Source organism: Nannospalax galili, unplaced genomic scaffold (genome assembly GCF_000622305.1).
Source record: "Nannospalax galili isolate Female #2095 unplaced genomic scaffold, S.galili_v1.0 scaffold751, whole genome shotgun sequence".
Lineage (NCBI taxonomy): Eukaryota > Metazoa > Chordata > Mammalia > Rodentia > Spalacidae > Nannospalax > Nannospalax galili.
In genome coordinates this window covers 341,738-364,003 of record NW_008331125.1, presented here as the reverse complement: position 1 = coordinate 364,003, position 22,266 = coordinate 341,738, and the positions used below count along the sequence as shown (strand labels likewise).

The 22,266-nt window shown below is 36.2% G+C and overlaps 1 protein-coding gene across 9 annotated transcripts in view; it reads right to left on the bottom strand.

Annotated features, from left to right (window-relative positions):
* Adamts6 (ADAM metallopeptidase with thrombospondin type 1 motif 6) overlaps positions 1 to 22,266 on the bottom strand; it is a 283,297-nt gene that overhangs the window by 34,019 nt on the left and 227,012 nt on the right. For 6 of the 9 annotated variants that reach the window (XR_003847512.1, XM_029557800.1, XM_017795260.2 and 3 more), the window contains 3 exons: positions 21,268 to 21,431; positions 20,314 to 20,452; positions 5,413 to 5,542 (listed from right to left, as the gene is read on the bottom strand). Coding sequence is in view for 5 of the 9 variants with exons in the window: in XM_029557800.1 (XP_029413660.1) it covers positions 5,413 to 5,542; positions 20,314 to 20,452; positions 21,268 to 21,431 (433 nt within the window). In the remaining 4 variants the exon portion in view is untranslated. Of the gene's footprint in view, positions 1 to 5,412; positions 5,543 to 19,562; positions 19,652 to 20,054; positions 20,124 to 20,313; positions 20,453 to 21,267; positions 21,432 to 22,266 lie in introns of all 9 variants that reach the window. The other 3 variants (XR_003847524.1, XR_003847513.1, XR_003847514.1) reach the window with 3 other exon arrangements.

Here is a 22,266-nt window from a genome sequence, read left to right as displayed (position 1 = left end):
GGCAGGCAGATCTCTGTGAGTTCAAGGCCAGCTTGGTCTACATAGTGAGTTCTAGGTCAGCTGGGGCTACAGGGAAACCTTGTCTCAAAAAAAAAAAAAGATTTTTTTCAAAGCAAAATTGAGTAAAAACAATTCTCCATTCTTCAACTGACTGGAAAGATAATATTAAGCAGAATTGTACGCCCTAAACAGTGTACAGTCAGGTTTTCCTCAATTCTTAAAAATTAATGTGTCTTTTAAGTTGTGCCAAATGAGAATGTGTTGATGAAACAAACAAAATTAGATGCATAAAGTGCCACCAGACATTTGGTTTGCAATTTGGATGTCTGGCATAATGAGAAAAACATCACCAGAAATTAACACCCCTCATCTGTGAAATGAGGAGAGTTGGCCCAAATGACTTCTATGATCCTTCCTAGTCTTAAATTTTGTAGTTTTATAGAAAACTTTCATGAATCTTTTTCTAAACTTAAAATAACAAATTGTAGTTGGACATGGGTGAGGTTCAATGACCCAAAATAATTGTTGAACATTAAACCATAAAAGATACTATTAAACAAAGCCTTGCCCTTGTATAAAAATACATTTCTTAGCTGGGCCTGCAATCTCAGCCACTGGGATGCTGAGGCAGGGGGTGTGCTGGGGCTACAAAATGAGTATAAAGTCAGCCAGGGCAACTTAATGAGCTCCCACTTTAGAATAGATTTTTTTTTTAAATGGTTAGGACTATAGCTCAATAGTAGAGTACCTGCTTAGCGTGTACAAGACTGTATGTTGAATCCCTACTATAAAAAACAAACAAATTTTTCCTACTCTGAGCACTTTTGCTTATAATTCTCTTATTACGCCTTTTAAAAAATATTTAATTATTTTTATTTTTTATGTATATGACTGTATTGCCTGCATGTAGGTAAGTGAACTAATGTTGTACAATGCCTGAAGGGGTCAAAAGAGGGCATCAGATTCCCCTGAAATTAGAGTTATGGACTGTTATTAGCTGCCAAGTGGGCGCTGGGAATTGAACCCCAGGTCCTCTGTAAGAGCAGCCAGTGCTCTTATGTTCTGTGCCATCTCTCCATCCCACACATTTTTTTTTTTTTTTTTTTTTGAGACAGGGTCTCCCTATAGCCCCAGCTGTTCTGGAACTCACTATGTAGACCAGGCTGGCCTTGATCTCACAGAGATCTGCCTGCCTCTGTCTCCTGAGTGCTGGGACTAAAGGTGTGCACAACCATGCCTTTTATATTACAGTCATTTTTTAAAAAATTGTTTTTATTGAATTTTTGTGTATTTCATACAGAACATCTCAATCGATCTTAATCATCTTTATACCCCCATCCCCACTGGCACCCTCCCACAGCATCTCCATTGAAAGTCATACTTCTGTCATTTGTGTTAAGGCCTAATGTGTCAAATTAGTGTCCCCAGACGTTCCTCAGTGCAAGTTCTTCTACTGAGGTCTAGTCATCTTATCTAGAATCCCTCGCTTTAGGACAAAAATGGGGGGTATTTAAATGGGAGGGGGTAGGGAGGGTTATACAAGGAACCTTGGGGAAAAGGAAAAGAAGGAACTCAAGAAAGGTGGGACCATAGGAGACTGGTATTATCAAGGGAGAATTGGGGAAAATGGGGAGTCTTTAAATGGGGAAGCCATGGTGGAGGGGTTAGACAGGGAGAGACAAGAGATAAATAAATAATGCCTAGCTAGTTTTAAAAAACTAGAGGGAATCATATTAGTCCAACAACCTAATGACAAATTACACATATAGTCATTTTTTTTATCTATTTGCCCAAATAGTCTTTAAGAAACTAAAGTGATTTCTACATTTTAGTTGATTAATCAATGTTTTCAAATTCTTTTCTCAGTATTATTACAAAATATAGGGTTGTTTTTTCTTCTCTGGTTTTCACAAATTTAAAAACCATAGTATTATAGAGGAATAATATATTCAAGGATTCTACATGTGAGGTCATATTTAATAATACCCTTGCAGTTAAAACACAGCACGGTAAAGACTGGACTCTTAGCTTTGCTCTTTGTATTCGACTCGGCTTTCTTTTCTCATGCAGGACCACTAGCTTCCTATCTGTCACATCCTTTAATATCAATCCCTCCTTTCCCTGTTTTCCAACCTTTCAAGCCCACATTATGGATTCTATTTTCACCCAGTTTACCACCTTGACTACTATATTCTTTCTCATTAAAAAGTTGTTGCTGTGAGCGTGCTTATTTTTCCCAGCAAGGCTTCTTCTGGCTTTTCAAAGTCTTCCAAATAAACAATATTTGTTTATCAGCTAATGACTCTTTGTCTATTCTTCCAATCTCTCATCATTTTCAATGACAAATCTTTCTCAATACTATATATATATATATATATATGCTCTCAATATAACTAGAGACATAAAAAATATTTCATTATTGAAAAGATAATTTCCAATTTAAAAAATACTATTTAGGGTTTTAATTCAATAGTCTTAGGAAAATAATATTTGAAAATATAGATTCCTTCTTCAAATCAGGGGAAATTTATTTCAAATAGATAAGCATACATTAATGTAAGAAAAAAACTTTGAGAGTATAGTAGAGTAGGTAAGAACTTTCATTATACTAATGAAAGAAATAGAAAATTTAAATAACATTTTTTGTATTTTATTTTATTTTGAGACAGGGATTCATGAAGTGCAGCCTGGCCCTGGATTTTCTCTATGGCCAAGGCTGGCCTTGAACTCCTGCTCTTCACACCTCCACTTCCCCAGTGCGAGGATTACAGGCATGTGTCACCATGCCTGGTCCATTTCGAGTTTTATAACTAAAAATAAATAAAAATATCATAAATAATATGGAAGACATGTAACGAAGTAGGAAAAACATGTACACAAGTAAGAGTTAATTTTCTCAATATAATCAAGAGTTTATACAACTAGTAACAAAATAACAAATACTTCTATTTAAAAAATGGTACCGGTCACAAAGAAGAAAAGCCAGAAAGAGGGAGTAAAATGCACATTGAACAGGACTGTTAAAATTTCAGCCTAATCAACAATTAAAAATGCAAAACAGAATGGCAACTAGACATTACAACTTTTCCCTCCACAAAATAATCAAGATGTTTTAAAAATAAAATGCCTTGTATTCAGTTTAGGAAAATGGAATTCTTATATTCCACTAGTGGAAGGATACGTTCTTAAAATACTTCTGGGGAACAACCTGACAATGTGCCATAAATACTCTCTCACTTGGACCAGAAATTCTATTCCTGCTTATTTTGCATAGGGCAAATTATGGACAGCAACATTTTAGTGGCAAAAATGGTTAGATGAAGCACTTGAACAGAACCAAGATTGTATACAACAGTGGAATACCAAGTTAAAGAAACAATGACATAATTACCAAACGATGCCAAAGATGTCTGATGTTCAAAATACACTGAGAACTGACTATAATGCATAAGTACTATACCATTTTAGTATGTTACATATATACATAGAAAGAAACTAGAAATGCATACATCAATACATACATACATACATACATACATACATACATACATACAGGAATATTATAGGTGTTCTTAATCCTCTTCTCTTCATCATCATATGCAAAAAGAGCTTCTCTTTTCCCTTTTTACATTTTATTTATTATTTTTATTTTATGTATATGTGTGTATTGCCTACATGTGTATAAGTGCACCCATGTCCTGCAATCCCCATGGAAGACAGAAGAAGGTGTCGGATCCCCTGGAACTGGAGTTATGGACAGTTGTTAGCTGCCATGTGGGTGATGGGAATTGAACCCAGGTCTTCTGCAAGAACAGCCTGTGCTCTTAACTTGCTGAGCCATCTCTCCAGTCCCCTCTTTTCTCTTTTTTAAAAAATATTTTATTTATTGTTTTTACTTTATGAGCACGAGTGCATTTGCCTACATGTATGTTACTTTCCCATAGTCTGGGGTATGAATGAGTAAAAACTGGACAACCAGAAGGATAAAAACTGTGACGGGTAAAGGCTCAGATCCTAGGTTCTAATTGCTCCCATTTATTGGGTAATCTTGACCAAGTTACTTAATTTCTTGGTGCCTCAATTTTCTTACATGTAAAATGAGAATAGTATTGTCATCACTGGCAGGAGACTTAGCCCAGTACTGCTGCCAGTTAGTCTGAGGAGTTTCTCTACTTAGGAACTTCCACTCAGGTAAAGGTGGATGCTTGACTATGCTGAAGAGAATTCCAGGACAAGTCAGAGTGCATTTATTAAGAAGAAATAAGGAACATTACATGCTAGATTTAAGCTTGGGAGGGGTGAGACGGGAGAGAATGCTTAAGGACGGTATATACCCCCAAGACATGGGTGCCAAGACTATTTTTATTTTTATGTGTATGAGTGTATTTGCTTGCATGTGTGTAGGTGCACCTGTGTTGTGCAATGTCCATGGAGGTCAGAAGAGGGCATTGGATCCCCTGGAACTGAAGTGCTGGGTGGTTGTTAGCTACTATGTGGGTGCTGGGAGCTGAACCTGGGTCCTCTGCAAGAGGAGTCAGTGCTCTTAACAGCTGAGTCATCTCTCTAGCCTGAGAGCTTCTCTTTTCTTTTGTAAACTCATGTCACATCTTACTGAATCATAGTAGTCTATGATTTTTATCTCTAGAATAAAACTATCTCCAGGGAATTTTATTACATATGCAACCATTCTGAAGATTAAAAATGTCTCAGTAACAGTGAATTCAGAAGCATAAAGAAGAAACTTAAAAAGAACTAAGAAAAATGGATTAATAATGATATAAAGATATGGACACTTAGATTTTTCAAAATTAGAGAAGAAAGATGTCAGACTAAACTTTTCTACTTTCATATATTCTTTTTATGTTTTTCTTTTAGATTCCATCCCCCATCTCCAAACTTTTAAACACGTAAGTCTATTTTAGAACTACAAAAGGAAAGAACACAGGAAACTTAATTTCAATTAGATGTGTTAATGACAATTATTGTTAAACCAATTTAAAAAAACCTCAAATGCAATACTCAAATCCATAATGTACCATAACGTCTCATTGAGATGACAAATGGTTGAAATCTCTAAGGATGCTGGACATTTAAGTATATAAGCCTGAACAGATAAAGAAGCTCATGCCAAAATAAAACAGGTACAACCTTCAGAGACCTTAAATGACCAACCAAGTTCTAAACATGATACTTAAAATGTTGAGTGTCAATAAATTAACTTGATAGGTTGAATTCAAAATTCTATGAGAATATGCTGAATTTTTGAGACAAAAAATTCTGTTGCTCCTAGCTACTTTGTGATCTTTACTTGGCAACTTTTCAGGAGGCTAGGATATGTTCACAAATATGAATGCACAATGTTTTTCTTCTTCTACGTAAAGAAAATTATTCTCACTTTTTTATCTTACTTACTCAGGTGGGCAGGGCTCAGTGTTGCAGGCTCTTTGATTTTCAGGTGGCTTACTGTCAGGATCACAGAAATTGTTCTGGACAATGGAGTTGTCATCCAATCTTTTACAGACCACCTCTTGTCTTTGGATACCTCAAAAAAAGGAGGGCACCATTAATTGGAGAGTAGTTTACTTTTCAAAAAGTTAGGTATATATAACTTTCTTCTGTGCGAAATCAACCTCACTGGATCGTTGCTGTCTTATCTGTTCCAGAAACACTAGTCTACTTTTCTAAAAAGGAGAGAGGAGCTGATTATTAGATTCAAATTTAGACAAAATTATTATTCTCATATTTGGAAACATAGTTCTGAGGTTGGAATTAGTATTTCCATTTTTATGTTCATCTTCATGGTTTCCTTAAAAAAAGTCCTTGAATTGTCCAAAATATCATGAGATAAAATATTAATATTCATTTCAATAAGACAATGGATGTATATTTAATTATAAACAACAGGGACTAATTTATGGTCTGATGTTTTGTAGGAAAGACCCAACAACTTCCTTCTCATTAGGAACACATTGCATCCATGCTTTCACTTTTCTTCTTCCTTTCACGGTTGTATCTCTCCAAAAGTTCATCAAGTTTAGAGATTATAGACTGCAATGGACCTCTTTTGGACTCTAAGAAACTAGTCTGTTTATTTTAACAGCGTTGGATACCTGTTGATTATACCATTGTTAAAGAGGTGCATACATAGTTAATACTAATATTTTTAAAATACTTATCTTGGTCTTAAAAAGTAGTCCTTGTGATCTGTTAATTGCAACTAAATATTCTTATACAGTTTATAAAACTATATATACATGCTTATAATTTATTGGCAAACATACTCATCACAACTTGCTCACATTTCACAAAACGCAATGACACATAACACAGACTTATTTATAAACATCCTTGGTAAAGAGACTTTATATATAGAGACTCATTTTTGCTCTAGTGCCAGGAATCAAAAGAATTAAAGACAGATATATTAGGATATTAAATAGAAACAAATGTTTCAGATCATACAAAGGACATTATTGACATATTAGTCCTGGAAATGGATATAAAAGCACAAGTAAAGCTGTTTCCCCCAAACGCTAACTCCATCCTTATAAAGAACTCAAAGCAGCATCGGCAGCATTCAGGTAACCACAGCTTTACACCTAGCAAATTTCACACAGTGCTTCAGTCCTCCCTCTCTCCCTCCCTCCCTCCTTCTTTCTTTCTTCAGTTATTGTTAAGTAACAGTAACCTTTTCTTTAAAAAAGTTTTTTTCATAAACTTGGGAAATCTATATGAAACAGCATAATTTAGTGAAAAAAAACTTTTGCCTAAAGAACTAGGCACCAAACGCTTCTCCCAGGGCCCCTGAAGTGTCATGAAAATTCTGTGCATGGGAAGGCCTCAGTTGTCATGCTATGGCCACATTAAACTACACCTTTTGAATTTAAAGATTGACAGAAAACTACTAAAAGTATTAAGCTCTGAAGACTTATGTGCTGTAGCCTCCATGACAGTGGTGAGTAGTTGGAGAAAGTATATTTTATTGCTTGCAGTAAAAGCTCAAGGCTTTTACTGATCACTTTCAGTAACACATTTTTAGGGGTCTAAAATATAGCCAAACAATTTACTGGCAAAATTCATTCCCTCCCAACCTCCGGAATAGCCCAAATGACTCAGTTTATACAATGACAACAGTTTGGAATTTTTTAACTATTAAAGTTTAGGTTTTTGAGGGAAGAATGATTCACAGCAGCCAAATCTGTGATCCACCCGCAGATGTTCCATGATATTCATCAGATTACCTCCCCACTGTGTCATTCCAGTGGGCAAATAACTAAGTCCATGTGGTCCACCTAGTCTGATACCTCTACCATTAGTCACAGAATTCAGCTACCAACTGCAACAGTGGTTCAGATTAGCTTTCTGCTCTATCCATTTGAATGAAAAACCTAATATCAAGAAGAGTAATGGATTGCTTTTTTAGGTTTAGCATGGAATTTTTAAAGATTTAAATGTGACCGTCCTTGAAACAAGAATGCTAGCATTTGAACAGTATGTTGGTTGTTTCTCAGAAAATGATAAACATCAAAACTATAAAATGGAACTGGTGTTGATTTGTTTCAGTGACAGAAACTCTAAGTCCATTTCTATGTTTTAGTTTCTTTAACACTAGAAATGTTGCTTGTCCTCAATTATAATTGCTTAAAAACAGCCTTTAATGTACAACAGGTTCTCTGTAATTCAAAACACAGATGAAACACTGGTATAAGTAATAAGCAGATGTTTAAAGTTCACTCTAAGATAAATTCAAGCTATGTATGTATCTTGAAAAATGTTTCCTATGTCATTTATACTGTTAAAAACTCAGGAAAATATACACACCCACAAAGAATAAAATAAAAATTACTAACAATCTCATTTTGTTCTAGAACCTAGAACTTTATATTTTAGGGTTATTTTGTTATTTGATAAGATCCAGTGGTTTTTAGGGTTATTGTATTATTTGATAAGATCCAGTGGTTTTAGCGTTATTTTGTTATTTGATAAGATCCAGTGATTATATTTTTAAAATCATATACATTTACAAACTAAAACTGCCAACTCATTGTGGTTGCCATGTCATTCACTCACTCAACTAAACCCATGGCACTGTGCTTCTTGTTGGACTACATGCTAAGAACTCCAACTTGACTTAATTTTGGCCATGCCTTACATATTCCCTAAAAACTAGGAATTAAGGGATTTTCTGGGGTAAATTGACCTTTGTAATTTCAGCATGCTATGTTTTATTAAGTGAACATTGAAGTCCTTGAAGAGAAAACTGAAGTTGCTTTATATCTTAAGAAGGTGTTTTTTCCCTTACATTCATCTTTCATTGATTTTCTTCTAACATGTTATATTAATGTAGTATTTCACACTCAAGCATGCCAATAACCTCCTTCAAGTCTTCCTACAACACTATACTATTTTCTTCTTATAGCATTATTCCTTCCAAATTTTACCCCCATACGAAGCAAGTTGACAGACTTTTTCCTGCTTTGATCTTGAGTCAGTAGCAACAGGATAACTATAAAGAATTGCATATAAATGGATAGATTTTAAACACAAACTTTAAATCAAGGCAATTGTAGCTTTTAACTTTATAATGTAGAAAATCCAGATCAAATGGAAATAATGTAAGTGAATAAGAAAAATAGGAGTTGAGAATATTTTATGATTGTGCCTCATACATACAGCTTCTTTTAAAAGCAATGTGTAAAACACTCCTAAGTTGATTTTGTATTCAATCGGAGCTACTTTGCATCTAGTTATACAAAAATTAGTGTGCTTTCAAATAGTTTAAAACTCACAAAATGTCCACATGACTAGTCAGTGCACATCTAGCACTTGTGACACAATATTTGATGTCATGCTGTTTTTCTCAGGATAGTTCACCATTTTAAAAGTAGAAAGCACAAAAACTAGTGCTTAAAGATTTAGCTTGAGACCGTGATGTGTTAAATCAAGAAGTGTGTTGGTGGGAGTGGCTAAGGCCCAGGGAAAGATCATCTAGTCTTCTCAATTCTCCTTACAAGACCTAACCTTTCAGTCTAAAATGGGTACTATCATCACATATGATTATGTGAACATGGAAAAGAAAGAGAGGCATAAATTTATACTTGAGACACACTGGGATTGATGGGCTAGCCAATTTCTAAATAATTGAATCTAGTGGCATAGTGTGTCATAGCTCCCCAAGAAACAGATTTCTGAAGAAGTGGGGAATAGCTAGAACTTATACTAAAAATGTGGCTGGTGGCTAGGACAGTAATTTGCTTAGCCTCAGCATCCAAAGTAGTTAGCAACCAAGACAACATTATATGGCCATAGTATACATAGCATATGGCCAGCAATATTAATTTAATCTCAATATTCAGTGCAGATAGCATCCAAAGAGTGACAAGTGCCAGGAAAAAAAAAGTTCTTTGCTCTGCCTTTGCTGGAATCTGGCTGTTGTGTTGTGTGATTGTTGGCCAGACACAAGCATTTTCAGGGCATAGCAAAACCCATATGCCTTGGATCTAACAGTTGGCACTCAGGGTACCAATCAACCTCACCATATGGCTTCCCTCTTCTGAAGAGCCTCTGCTTATTTTCTATCTTTTAAAGGTCTCTCTCTCTCTCTCTCTCTCTCTCTCTCTCTCTCTCTCTCTTTCAATGCTTTCCTGTCTGTCCTAGGCAACAGTAGGTGTTCTGAGGAAATAGTGGATGATCAAAGAGAAAATATTACTCTAAAAATACTGTATTTTTCTAGAACAATTGTGTTTAGTGAACGTAAGGTAGAATAGGGCATACATGTTTACTTGAAATCACGGTATACCTAAAGGGAATTTCAACTACTCGTGAGACGTTAACAGTAACCTCTTCTGTGAAAAATGTCTAACTTAATCTAACTCATTGAGTTCCATCTGTGCCTAAGGCATGATTTTGATTACTATGTTGGAAAGTAAGACAATCTTGACCTCAAGGAGATCATATTAAAATGGGTGGTAGTGGTGGTGGTATAAGGCAAGTTTTATATTACCTACCTTACCTAATAAAAAGTTACATTTTCAAGTCTTATATTTTTAGTTTTACATTTCTCTCATTTTTTTATTATTATTGAGTAATTTCTCTTTTCCTAATCATCATTGATCTTAAGAACTCTTTTCATAACCAAATGATGATTCTGTCCTTCAATTTCACTTTATCTTGTTTCTGATTTTCCTCACCCCCAACTCCTTTTACAGTTCCAGGCAATGAATGACCTAAGGCAAGTTTTCATTTTCCTTTTTAAAATGAGACAATCAAAATAAGATGTTTCCAATGTTTCTTTGAAATCCAAAATTCTATAGTTTGCCTCTTCCCTTTTTCTACTTTTTGTAGCATTTCTCCCTCTCCTCTGTCTTTCTGCTTTCCCCTGTACTGTACAGAATAACTAGTCTAGGGCTGGGAATACAGCGCAGTGGTACAGTATTTGTCTAGCATGTATAAGGCTCTAAATTCAATCCCCAGAACTGAAAAGAAAAAAAGCAGTCAACAAACACCCGTCATTTTCCATTTGGTTTTGTAGTCTTGTTACAGTCTCAGAGCTCTTACCAGTTCTTTTCATGGGTCAAAGGGGTTGGATATGTCAAGAGTTGGAATGCTAAGTACAGACACGAATTTTTGAAGCTTGGCATGGTAGCACATGCCAAGAATCGCAGGACTCTGGAAAAACCAGACAGTAGGATCAGGAATTCAAAGTCATTCTCCCCTACGTAGGTAATTCTACCTAGCCTAGGCTACACAATATTCTGCCTCAAAAAAAAAAAAAAAGGGTAAAGCAACACCCCCCTTAATCTGTATTACTAAAGATTATTTTCAATGATTTTTAAAATAGGAGCTTATTTGTTTCTCACATTTCTTTAAAATTAAGAATTATATTGCAAGTACAAGGACTTGGTTTACTTCTTCCACACACTGTGGTTTCTTTATCACCAATACAGAAGCTTTAGTTTTAATCATATATAAAATTTTATTCTTGGAACCAAGGAGCAAAAATTTCAGATTTTATTTAAAGTAAGGATATAATCATAAACAAGTTTGTGTAGTTTTAAAGATAAAATCTTCTTATTCATCTAGTAAAAAACAGGAATAGAAAAGAAAGCTTTATTTTTCCAAAAATAGTTTATAGCTACTGCTGTGTAAAGATGCATGTTATGACTGCTAAAAATGCTATTTTGGACAGAATTGGACTCTGTCATACTGATCATCGATACAATAGAAATGCACTTAAAGTTTGCTTCAGCCTTGCCCACATTTTTCAGTGAATGAATATGTATCCAAGTTCTACTCATCTTAGTGAAGAATATGTCTGCTAAATCAATGTTGAAGATAATGGCTAGAGAGCCAAGGGTCTCCTGAGGGGTATGCTCATAGATGTCCTTCATGGTACAGCTAATCCCATATGTTGAAAGGCATTCTTTCTTCTCAACCTTGAAAATTATCCAAGAGGGGATGGTGGGAATTTTTGAAACAGGGGTTCAGTATGAAGTCCATGTTGACCTCAAACTCTCTTGTAGCTCAGGCTAGCCTTGAATTTGCCAACCTCCTGTCTCAGACTCCCAAGTTCTGTGAGTATAAGCATGACCATTAACTTTGGCTCTATATTAAATTTTTCTAGTAATTACTTAAAAAATAATTTGAAATGTCATTTTAGAATGAACTTGCCACAATTTAAGTGCTTGAATAAGATATTTAGTATGAAAGCACATCTCCATAGAAACAATGTAGAACTATCCAACTTCAGAGGCTAAAGTAATGTACATGATAAACTCGTTAAAATATTCTAAAATTATGTTATCAATAAATGGAATATTACAGATTATTGCATAAATGTATTAGTCACAAAGATGAAATTGCTATCAGAGGCTCTTTTAAATATATCGTTCCTTCTTTTCTGCCTTTCTTTCACTTTTTGCTATAATCACACAACAGTCTTAGACTAAATAAAGGAATTTTATATGTGATTAAAACAAAACTAAACTCAGGAGGATTCATCAGAAAGTATACCAAACAGATTTTAAAAAAAAGTTTACATATTACTCAAGGTCTCTAGCTCCTTATCTGGAGGTGCAAAGCATGATGGCTCAGTGGTTAAGAACACTGACTGTTCTTGAAGAAGACCCAGGTTTGAATCCCAGCACCCACATGGCAGCTAACAACTGTCTGTAACTCCAGTTCCAGGGGATTTGACAGCCTCTTCTGTCTTCTGCAGGCATTGCATGACACAGGTGCACTTACCTATATGCAGGCAATACACGCATATACATAAAATAAAAATTATAAAAACCAAAACCAAAACAAAACACAAAAACAAAGCACTATCCATCTTTAAATCCTAAAAATTACTAGGGCCCTATGGTGGTTTGAATAAGAAATGTCACCCATTTGCTCAGGTATGTGAACACTCTCCCAGTTGGTGGTACTGTTTGGGAGGTTACGGAACCTGAAGGAGATGGAGGAAATATGTCATTGGGGTTGGCTTTGAAAGTTCAAAGCCTCACACCACTTCCAGTTCATTCTATTTCCTGCAAGTAGATGGAGATGTGGCTGCTCAGCTTCTTGCTGTGGCTGAATGCTGCTATGCCTCCCCTGCCATTATGGACTCTCCTTCTGGAGCCTTAAGCCAAAATAAATTCTTTCTTTTATAAGTCACTTTTGGTCATGGTGTGTTATCACAGCAACAAAAAGTAATTAATATAGGTCTTAAATAGTGGTGATATGCATTTTCTCCTCTTAGGAGATAAAGTCAAAACAGACTCAAAATCTGTAAGGTGATTTTTTTTTTCCAGAAACAAAGATTTCTCAAACTTTTTACATGCAACTTCTGGTTTTTCAGGAATGTTTTTATAGCACTTCCTAGGCAGGGAAAAAAAAATCTGAGTTTTGCTTATTTAGAGGTCTATATAATTCAGTTACAATAATTTCTGTGGTATATAACCAGTGTCACCATGTTTGCCTGAAGAGATACAATATTTTACAGCATCTGGTGAGTATGCTGCAGTGCCCTCTGTCACTTTGGTACCTTTTGAAAAACTTAGCCTTAAATCAGAAAAATCCAAAATATTAGTTGGAAACCATTTAAGAAGCATCTTAAAAAGCTCAAAACATAGAAAACAACTCCAATGCAAATAAGAATCTAGATGAAGCAGGTAATGATACACAAAATATAATTTAAAAATGACTTTTCATAGCTGGAAAGAAGAAATATACAAAATCACTTTTATGCTTATATGCAATTCATTCTCTTTCTCTCTCTCTCTCCCACATACACAACACACACACACACACACACACACACACACACACACAAATTAGGCTTGTTTGGTAGGGTGCTTGCCTAGCACTACAAACAAACAACAAAAAAGAAACCAGTCTACTTACAATAACGTCTAGGGAAGAAAAATAATTTAAAAAGCATTAAACATACAAGAAACTGAAATAGACTTCATAAGTATAAAGAAAAAAATAACATTTTCATCAATGACAATTGATCAGAAAAACTCTTTAGTAACCAAATATTTAAAAAATTAATATGGACAAAATATTAGAAATGTTAATAGTGCTAGTGGAGGACAAGACTATAAATGGTGAATATAAATGCAAAACTGTACTAAATATGAAATATATATTTCTGACTTTCCTTTGCACAGCCAATATAGTATTCTGAAGGGCTCTTCTGCAGCAAAGTATATGCAAAGTTAAATATAATGCTGCAGCATCAAGTCTTAGTGGTTTGCAGAGGTTATGCTCTAAATGCCTAAGGGCTGTGTGTAATTAGAAGAAGTTGGGTAGGTTGGGGGATGAGAAGAGAATGGTTTGAATAGTGGGAAGTTGGAATATAGCCAGGAAGAGAGAGTAGATGATTTCGATCACCGCTGCATTCCCTAAAGAAACAGTGATTCCTAAAACAATAAGGGACTTCTCTGATAAGAACTATTAGACACAAGGAGAAAAGTGTTAGGCCTTTCCATAAATATTGACTTAAAACAAGGGTCACATGCCTCTTACATTCTGACTTGTAGTTTGAAGTTGGGTGACTGGAGCAGCCATTTACAGGTTGAATATCTTATTCAAACTGCTTAGGACCAGAAATACTTCAGATTGCATAATTTTTACTGCAGGATATTTTCATAGACTTTACAGGGAAATCTGAAATCCAAAATGCTCTAAAAATGTGAAACTTTGGTGGTCTCAGAGACTCCTGGATTACAGATGCTCTATTTATATTTATTTAATTTCTCTAAGTACCACAGAAAGCTGAAATTAGAATGAAAAGCTTTGAAAAAATCTGTTTAGCAAAATTTCAATCAATTTAAAAACATTAATTAGATGTGATAAATAATCCACTAGGTGAAAAAGAAAGCATATAAACAAATTGAGCTTCAAATACACTTTCTATGGCATGTCCAAGGCCAATGGCTATATTAAATAAAACCATGAAATTAATCAACATTTTACCACTTCTTCCACTCATTAAGTGATGTCTGTCTCTATTTTCTCATCCTAAATATTCATTACTAAATTTCATCAACCTTTGCATTTAGCTGGTAACCAATTAATAAAATACATTATTTTTTGACGACTAAAACTTTTTTTTTTGGTCTTTTTGAGACAGGGTCTCCCTGTAGCCCCAGCTGTCCTGGAACTCACTATGTAGACCAGGCTGGCCTTGAACTCACAGAGCTCCACCTGCCTTTGCCTCCCAAGTGCTGGGATTAAAGGCATGCACCACCATGCCTGGTTTATGAATAAAACTTTTAACCCATACCAAATCCAATACTTTCAATGTGGACTGTGCCTTAGAATTGTTCAGGGATCTTGTCAAAATCTGATGTTCAGGCTACACTCCTAACTGGAGTGTTAAGGGGAGCCTAAGTATCAGGATCTCAGAAATGTTTAGAATTCTGATGTTTTTGATATGTGTCAAACTTAAGATTCATTGCTCTAGTGTTTGAACAAACTTTCAAGCTAGTGAAGGAGATACTTTTGAGTGTTTACATGGCAAGTGTCTATAAAGAGGTGTTAAATAGTGAAAAAGTTCTTCAAAGTAATTAACTGTTGTTATTATTAAAGAAACACTACATTAAAATATCAGTAGATTCAATTGCTGGATCTTGATTTCAGAAAATTATTTAACTTGAAGTCTACTTATAGAATATAAATAACCATAGCAAAGCCTATCTTGTGTAGCTGTTGAGGATATTCAGAGGAAATCAGGCACCAGGAAATGTTTTATAAATTATAAAATTTTTGTTATATTTGTTTTGTTTTGTTTTGTAATTAAGAAAGACTAGTGGTAATATGGATTACAACTGCAATAAAGATTATTACCTGAAAGATGGTCATGTAGCTTTACTAAGCATTTACTCTAGGAAATGTAGCATCTAGCCCAGTTACTAGAAGTATGGTTCCTGAACTAGTAGATCCTGCACTACCCAGGCACTTGTTAGAAAAGCACATTCTTGGAGCCTGCACCAGATCTACTGAATTAGGAACTGTGCTGGATAGCTTTAGTGTCAACGTGACACACCTGAGTTGAGGGAGCCTCAACTGGGGACTTGCCTTCAGGCCATGTCCATGGGGCAACTTCCTGATTGTTCAGTGATGTGGGAGGGCCCAGCCCCTGTGGGTGGTGCCACCCCTGGGCAGGTGGGTCTGTGTTGTATAAGAAACCAAGCTGGGGGGGGGGGGCAGGCAGGGGAGCAAGCCAGTAAGCAGCATTCCTCCATGGCCTGTGCTCCAGCTCCTGCTTTCAGGTTCCTGCCCTGAGTTCCTACCGTGGGCTCCCTAATGAACTGTGACCCAGGAGATGAATAAAGCTGAATAAACCCTTTCCTCCCCAAGTAGGTAGTGGTCAGAGTGTTTTGTCACAGCAATGGAGAAACAAACTAGGACAGGAACTAGAGGTGGAACCTAACAATCTGTGTTTTAACCTGCCTGCCTTGTAGTTCTGATGTGTGCTAAAATTTGAGAACCACACATCTAGCCAAACATTAGTAATAAGAAGGTATGTATGACTAAAAAGAAAATATCTGAGGTTTTTTTTAACCTTTAAGAGTCACAGAGCAAATGTACCATGGCATCAATTATACTCAAAAACAAATTCTCAAGTTTTATATTATAAAATCATGTAATTAAATAATAGCACACAAATTTGGAAGACATTTTAATTACATAGTACATAATAATTTGGATAAAGAATAAGAAACAAACTCTGGTAGAAGTAACAACAGTTCTGAACATAGGCAAGTTTTAATTTACTGGGTTTTCTCACAAAAGTGTTGCTGCTATATCATAAAAATCACATTTCTCCTGAAGACAACCCCCCAGAGCATCTTAATGTTCTCAGTCAGCCTGAGGAAGTGCTTCATCACTGACTCAGAGAAAAGACCTTCACTTGACTGAATCATCAGCAATGTTTCCTGTGTTTTAGATTGGTCATTGCATCTGCTAAGCGACAGGAAAAACAGGCTTGAAATTTTTAATCTAAAAATATCTCACCAGAGAACACTATCATAATGGCTTCCCAACTCAAGATTCAAAGGTCTTGATATTAATAAAGCACATGCAGACAGTAACAAGTAATAACAGAGAGAAATCCTATGAAACTATGCTTAAAAGCTCTTTGAGATTTCTCTTTTTTCAATTAAAAAAAATCTTGAGAGCTTCAAGACAGTGCTTCCCTGGAAAGATGAAAATGGAATATCATAATTAAGAACTAACTTTAGTATTCATCTCTAGTTTCTGAGTGGAATGTTAAGTAGAAATACTTTCTGGAAAGGTTCTCTAACTGTAAATGAATTTTATTTTACCATTACTTGGTAGATGACCCTGGCCTCTCTTTTTGATTAACATTCCTGAGCTCTGAGGAATTTTAGTTCCTTCAAACATAAGCTTCCTCTATTTAAAGAATCTGAGTTTAAAAGCAGAGGTTCAAATAGGAGGAATAAGTTCAACAGTTGTTACCTACAATAGGAGTCCTATCCTAGGAAATCCAATATTCTGCAACCTGCCCCATTCTCAGAGTTACTATCTAGTTTTGTTTTGTTTATTCATGCAAAGTAGAATTATATCTTCTCTCCTTGTGAGTTGCTTTTCTCTACCCCACAAATAATGAATAATTATAGATACATTTCCTGTCATGGAAAGAAGTATACATATATGCTTGTTTGATTTGAAGCAAGGACTCCCTGTAGCCCCAGCTGGCCTGGAACTCACTATGTGGACCAGACTGGTCTCAACCTCATAGAGATCTGCCTGACTGCTGGAATTAAAGGTGTGCATCACCATGCCCATGTGATGGTGCGTTTTAATTGTTAACTTGACCCAAACTAGAATTACTTGGTAAGGAGTGTCAATGAAGAATTGTCTAGATTAAATTGGCCTGTGGGCATGTCTGTAGGGGACTGTCTTGATTAGTGGGAAGGACCAACCCACTGCGGGCAGCACCATTCCCTGGGTAGGGTGTCCTGGATTCTATAAGAGCAGAGAAATGAAGCCGAGCACTGACTTACATGTATTCATTAAATGGGCTCTGCTCTTGACTCTGGATATAATGTGACTAGCTGCTTCAGTTTCCTGATACCCTGACATCCCTGAAGTGATGTACCAGAACTTGGAATTGTGAGCCAAATAAAGGCGTTCAACCTTAAGTTGCTTTGGTCTTTCTTCTTCTTATTATTTTTTTTTTAAATCACAGCAACAGGAAATGAAACTAAGACACTTGCCAAAATTATTTCTTCATGGTCTCATAAATGCTTATAATCACTTACTGTCTATAAATACTTATCTGCCTAGAATGTTACAGATACTGTAGGAGCAAAATGAGTCTACAAAGATGTAGACTTCAGTGATCAGACCCTGGACTCTATGTGCCTGCAGTGCTAGATTTAATTTCTCCGAAAGACAAGAACAGTGATTAACAATTACAAGTGAACCAGAATCATCTGGAGAGCTTGTAAAAAACAGATTCCCCACTCTTTGAGTTTCACTACAGTAGGTCTGAAATAGGACCCCCAAGTTAGCTTTTCTAATGAATCCCTGATTAATGCTGATACAGCTGGTCCAGATACCATATTTGGAGAATCATTTATTAAGACAAATGACAGCTCTGCACACCATGCCTGCCATGTTTCAATCACTGTACCTCACTCTCTTAAGGAAAGCAATGGTCTCATGAATGCCCATAATCACTCACTCAGGCAGAACTTGGGTTCACAGAACTACCTCAAATAGTTACTAAGATCAGTAGCTCCAGAATCAAAGCAGTATACAGCATGGACGAGAAGACTCTCCTTAGGGGCTTTTCTCCCTTCATGCTTTTCTTCCATTTTATACCCAATCAGAATAAATAATTTCTACTTTTCAATATGAGTGTTATGGAAAAGAATACCTCAATTAGATTTTTCATACTGTTTACTTCAATAAACTCATTGTTTTCTTTTAAATTAAGTTTTCATGTCCCCCCTTCCCTCTTGTTGGACTATGTGCTCTCTGAACAAACAGAATCATAGGTTGAAGGAACATTGGGAGTTCATTTAATCCTTCCTTGGCCTCAGACAAGACTGTGTCTAAACCATCCCCAAATATAGCAATTTCAGCAAAAGAACAGCAGTAAGAATTTCCCATTCAACATTCTGTCACATACTTGAAGATACTAACATGCTTCCCCTCTGCCTTCTCTTCTCTACGCCAACTAACCTCAATTTTAGAATTTCCTTATTAGATTTCCTAAGCTTTAAGTTATTTGGACTCTTCTTTAATAAGTTTATTCTACTTTACTCATGGCCTAAATTAAACATACATTATTCTAGTGTAGATTTTTTTGTTGGTATGTAGAAAGGGGAAAGTTAACTTATAGGGTAACTAAAAGAGATTTAATTAGTACAAAGAAAGATGTATGTATAAATGCCACTAAAATATAATGCAGTGGCCCTCATGTGAACAGTGAATTAGCTGAGGATAATCCACAGTAGTATTAGTCAGAGGTACTTTTTATTTATTAAAGGAAGTGGTAATGCATTATAGTTTTAAAAACTTTATATTACCAATCATCAGCCATCTCACACATAAAGTGAGAAGAACTTTTAAGATATGCTGTATATTCTACATAACCATATTTCATGATATGACAACAGAATATTAATAGATTATTATCTATTTGCTACTAAAATTAGAACTGTTGTAATGGATGTCTTAATTCTTATGAGTAAAAATATGGATTCTGTTATATGGCAATCATTTTCCTTAAAACAATTTTTCCTATTCAATGCTTTAGGTGTTTAGTGGTCCAGTGGATAAGATAGGATAAAACCCATGGGAAATGTATCCTGCATAGTTTAGAATGGGAATGGCTCACTATTTTCAATTTCAACATTCTGAATATCATTATTTTAAATGTAAACTTTGGTTTTGGAATGGTGAGGTACTCTAGGTCAGCTTGGGTCTGAGGGCAGGTTTGCTTCCTTGCCTATTGGGATATGAAGATACATGGTGGAGGCGATGCATTTAGTCTCCAGAGAGAAGGAAGATGCTGCTTGCACAGCACTTCTACTCACCAGTCCATGCAGCAGCAAGGGTGTTGGCTTTGAAGGAAGCCAACTGTCCTGCTCTCCCAGCCAGAGGTAAAGAATTGCATTGGTGGCCACTAGAGGGAGGAGGATTAGGAATAGAGTAAATTGCGGGGAAAAGGCACCCATGAAAAACGCACATGGGACAACCAACACATCACCAACCACTGCCTAGCAGCTACGGCTACCTCTCTGAGGGATTATATGGGGTCACTATACATCACTAGCCCAGAGACCCAGACACCAGTAATTATGTAGCATCCCAGTATATTGCCCCTTAACTTTGATGGCTGGAGGAGGGAGTTTGAATGCGATTGTGGGAAATACACAATCATACAAGCACAAGCACACAGCACACATACATTCTCATGCCCCATTGCAAGAAGTTGCATTTGTGACGTCTGATTCTTGCTCATTTTCTCATTTAAAACTCTTGATGTTCTTTACCAAGAATGTGTTCATGAAAAGTAAACAGCCCACCTTCAAGATAGTCTTGGAGAAGCACCAGCAGAGATACTCATTGTGCCAAGATGTATTTTACCAACAAATCTGTATAAATTACATGAGGTTGAAACAAACAATACAATACAATTAAAAGTTTCTTTTGCTAAGTTACAGCTTGAAGCAAACCTGAAAAAAATGTTTCCAATTAGCTTTTTTAACAAACACAAAGCACTGTCCAGAGTACATCATATTTTTCATCCTGCCCGCTGGGTGGGCTGCCTAGCAGGTGTCTTACCTCCAGCACAAGTAGCTGAGCACTCTGACCAAGGCTGATGATTCCACATAAAGCCAACTTCATTATCTCCACTGCCAGTGCGAGTGATGGGAACATTGAACTTGTACCTAATTCCCAAATTCTGTTCTTGGAGTAGAACCTGTCATTGAAAACAACTGGTGAAGATAATTAAAATAAATGAGCCTTCATTTAGATACTTATTATTTCTTTTGAAGAAGAAAATGTCATAGAGCAAATCTTACAGGAAATTTAAGATGTTTATTTATTTGCTTCTATAGCCCCCAGCTGGCCTGGAGTCACTTTGGAGACCAGACTGGCTTCAAACTCATAGAGCTCTGCCTGCCTCTGCCTCCTCAATGCTGAGATTAAAGGTGTGCACCACCACGTCTGGTTCTACTTCGGCTTTTTGAGATAACGTCTCACTATGTGGCTCAGGCTGAGCTTGAACTCAAGACATTTTCAAAAAATTATTATATACTTATTTATTTATGTCGGGAGGGCATACATGCCATGGTATACATGCAGAGGTCAAAGGACAACATTCAGCAGTCAGTTCTTTCCTTCCATCATGTAGATCCTGGGGACTGAACTCAGGTCCTCAGGCTTGGTGGCAAGCACCTAACCAATGAGGCATCTTAACGAGCACTCAAGGCAGCCTTTAAAGTGATGTGTTTACACAAAATTTTCTCCTTCCATGTGTAGTTTGGAGTCATTTTTCTCAACTGCATTTCTTGATTATAAAAATACTACTCAAGAAAATACTGAAAAGATGAAAGTCATATGGAAAAAAACTTTATGGCCTGAACTCTTTTAGCCAAATTTCTAATTGGGAAAATTATTTTACCTTTATTGCCTTAATGTCATCATCTGTAAAACAGATATGATAAAACTCACCCCTTTCTATTTCATAATGAGGAAATTACAGCAGAAATATGATGACAAAGACACATTTACCATTACAATGAGGTTTTCAGAGGTGGGGCCTAAGGCTTCCAAGGATTCTGGTTCATCTGTTGGTCTCTTGTAGTGAAAAGCTGTCCCAGCAACATCAAATTTCCTAGGCCAGTCAATAGTCCAGGCACCATTAATATAGTAATCATCCCCTTCAGATTTTAAAGCTGGAAAACAGAACCAAAATCCACCTAAAAATGTGAAATTTCATTTACCAAATTGTCATGGATCAATTATTACACTAAAGTTTATAATGAATACCCATTTTAATTCAAAAATGATGCTTGGCCATCTTCCTCCCTCTCTCCTTCTGTCCTTCCCTCCCTTACTTTGTTTTTTTGAGACAAGTTTTCACTATGTACCCTAGGCTGGTATGTGGGGGTTACCATGTCTAGTGACCATTTTCTTAAATACAAATTGCAATCAGGAACATACAGCAGCTGATGATGCCTGCACTGAGTCTATACAACAGAGACCATCAACAATTAGGAATGGAAGGAAGAGAGGCTCAGGGATCCCTACCTCTCACTTCCAAGCTGTTTGCTATAGCTATATTCAGGGAGAGGGGGAATCACTGCCTTTAGTTGTGACCCTATAGTTGTGACTCCAGTGGATAGTCCTAATGGTCATACAGATAGCCCTGGTTAAACTAAATGGGTCAGAAACAGATTCAAAAGTCATGAATCTGGGCATGGAACTGGTGGAAGGGGTGTGGTACAGACAGGAGTGTGTGGGGGACAGAACAATAGGAATGCATTATATACTGGGGCTGGAGAGATGGCTCAGTGGTTAAGAACACTGGTTGTTCTTGCAGAAGAGCTGGGTTTGAATCCCAGCACCCACATGATGGCTAACAACTGTCTGTAACTCCAGTCCCGGGGATCTGACAGCCTCTTCTGACCTCCATGGGCACTGCATGACATGGGTACACTTACCTACATGCAGGCAATACATGCATACACATAAAATAAAAATAATAAATAAAAATTTAAAAAGAATGCA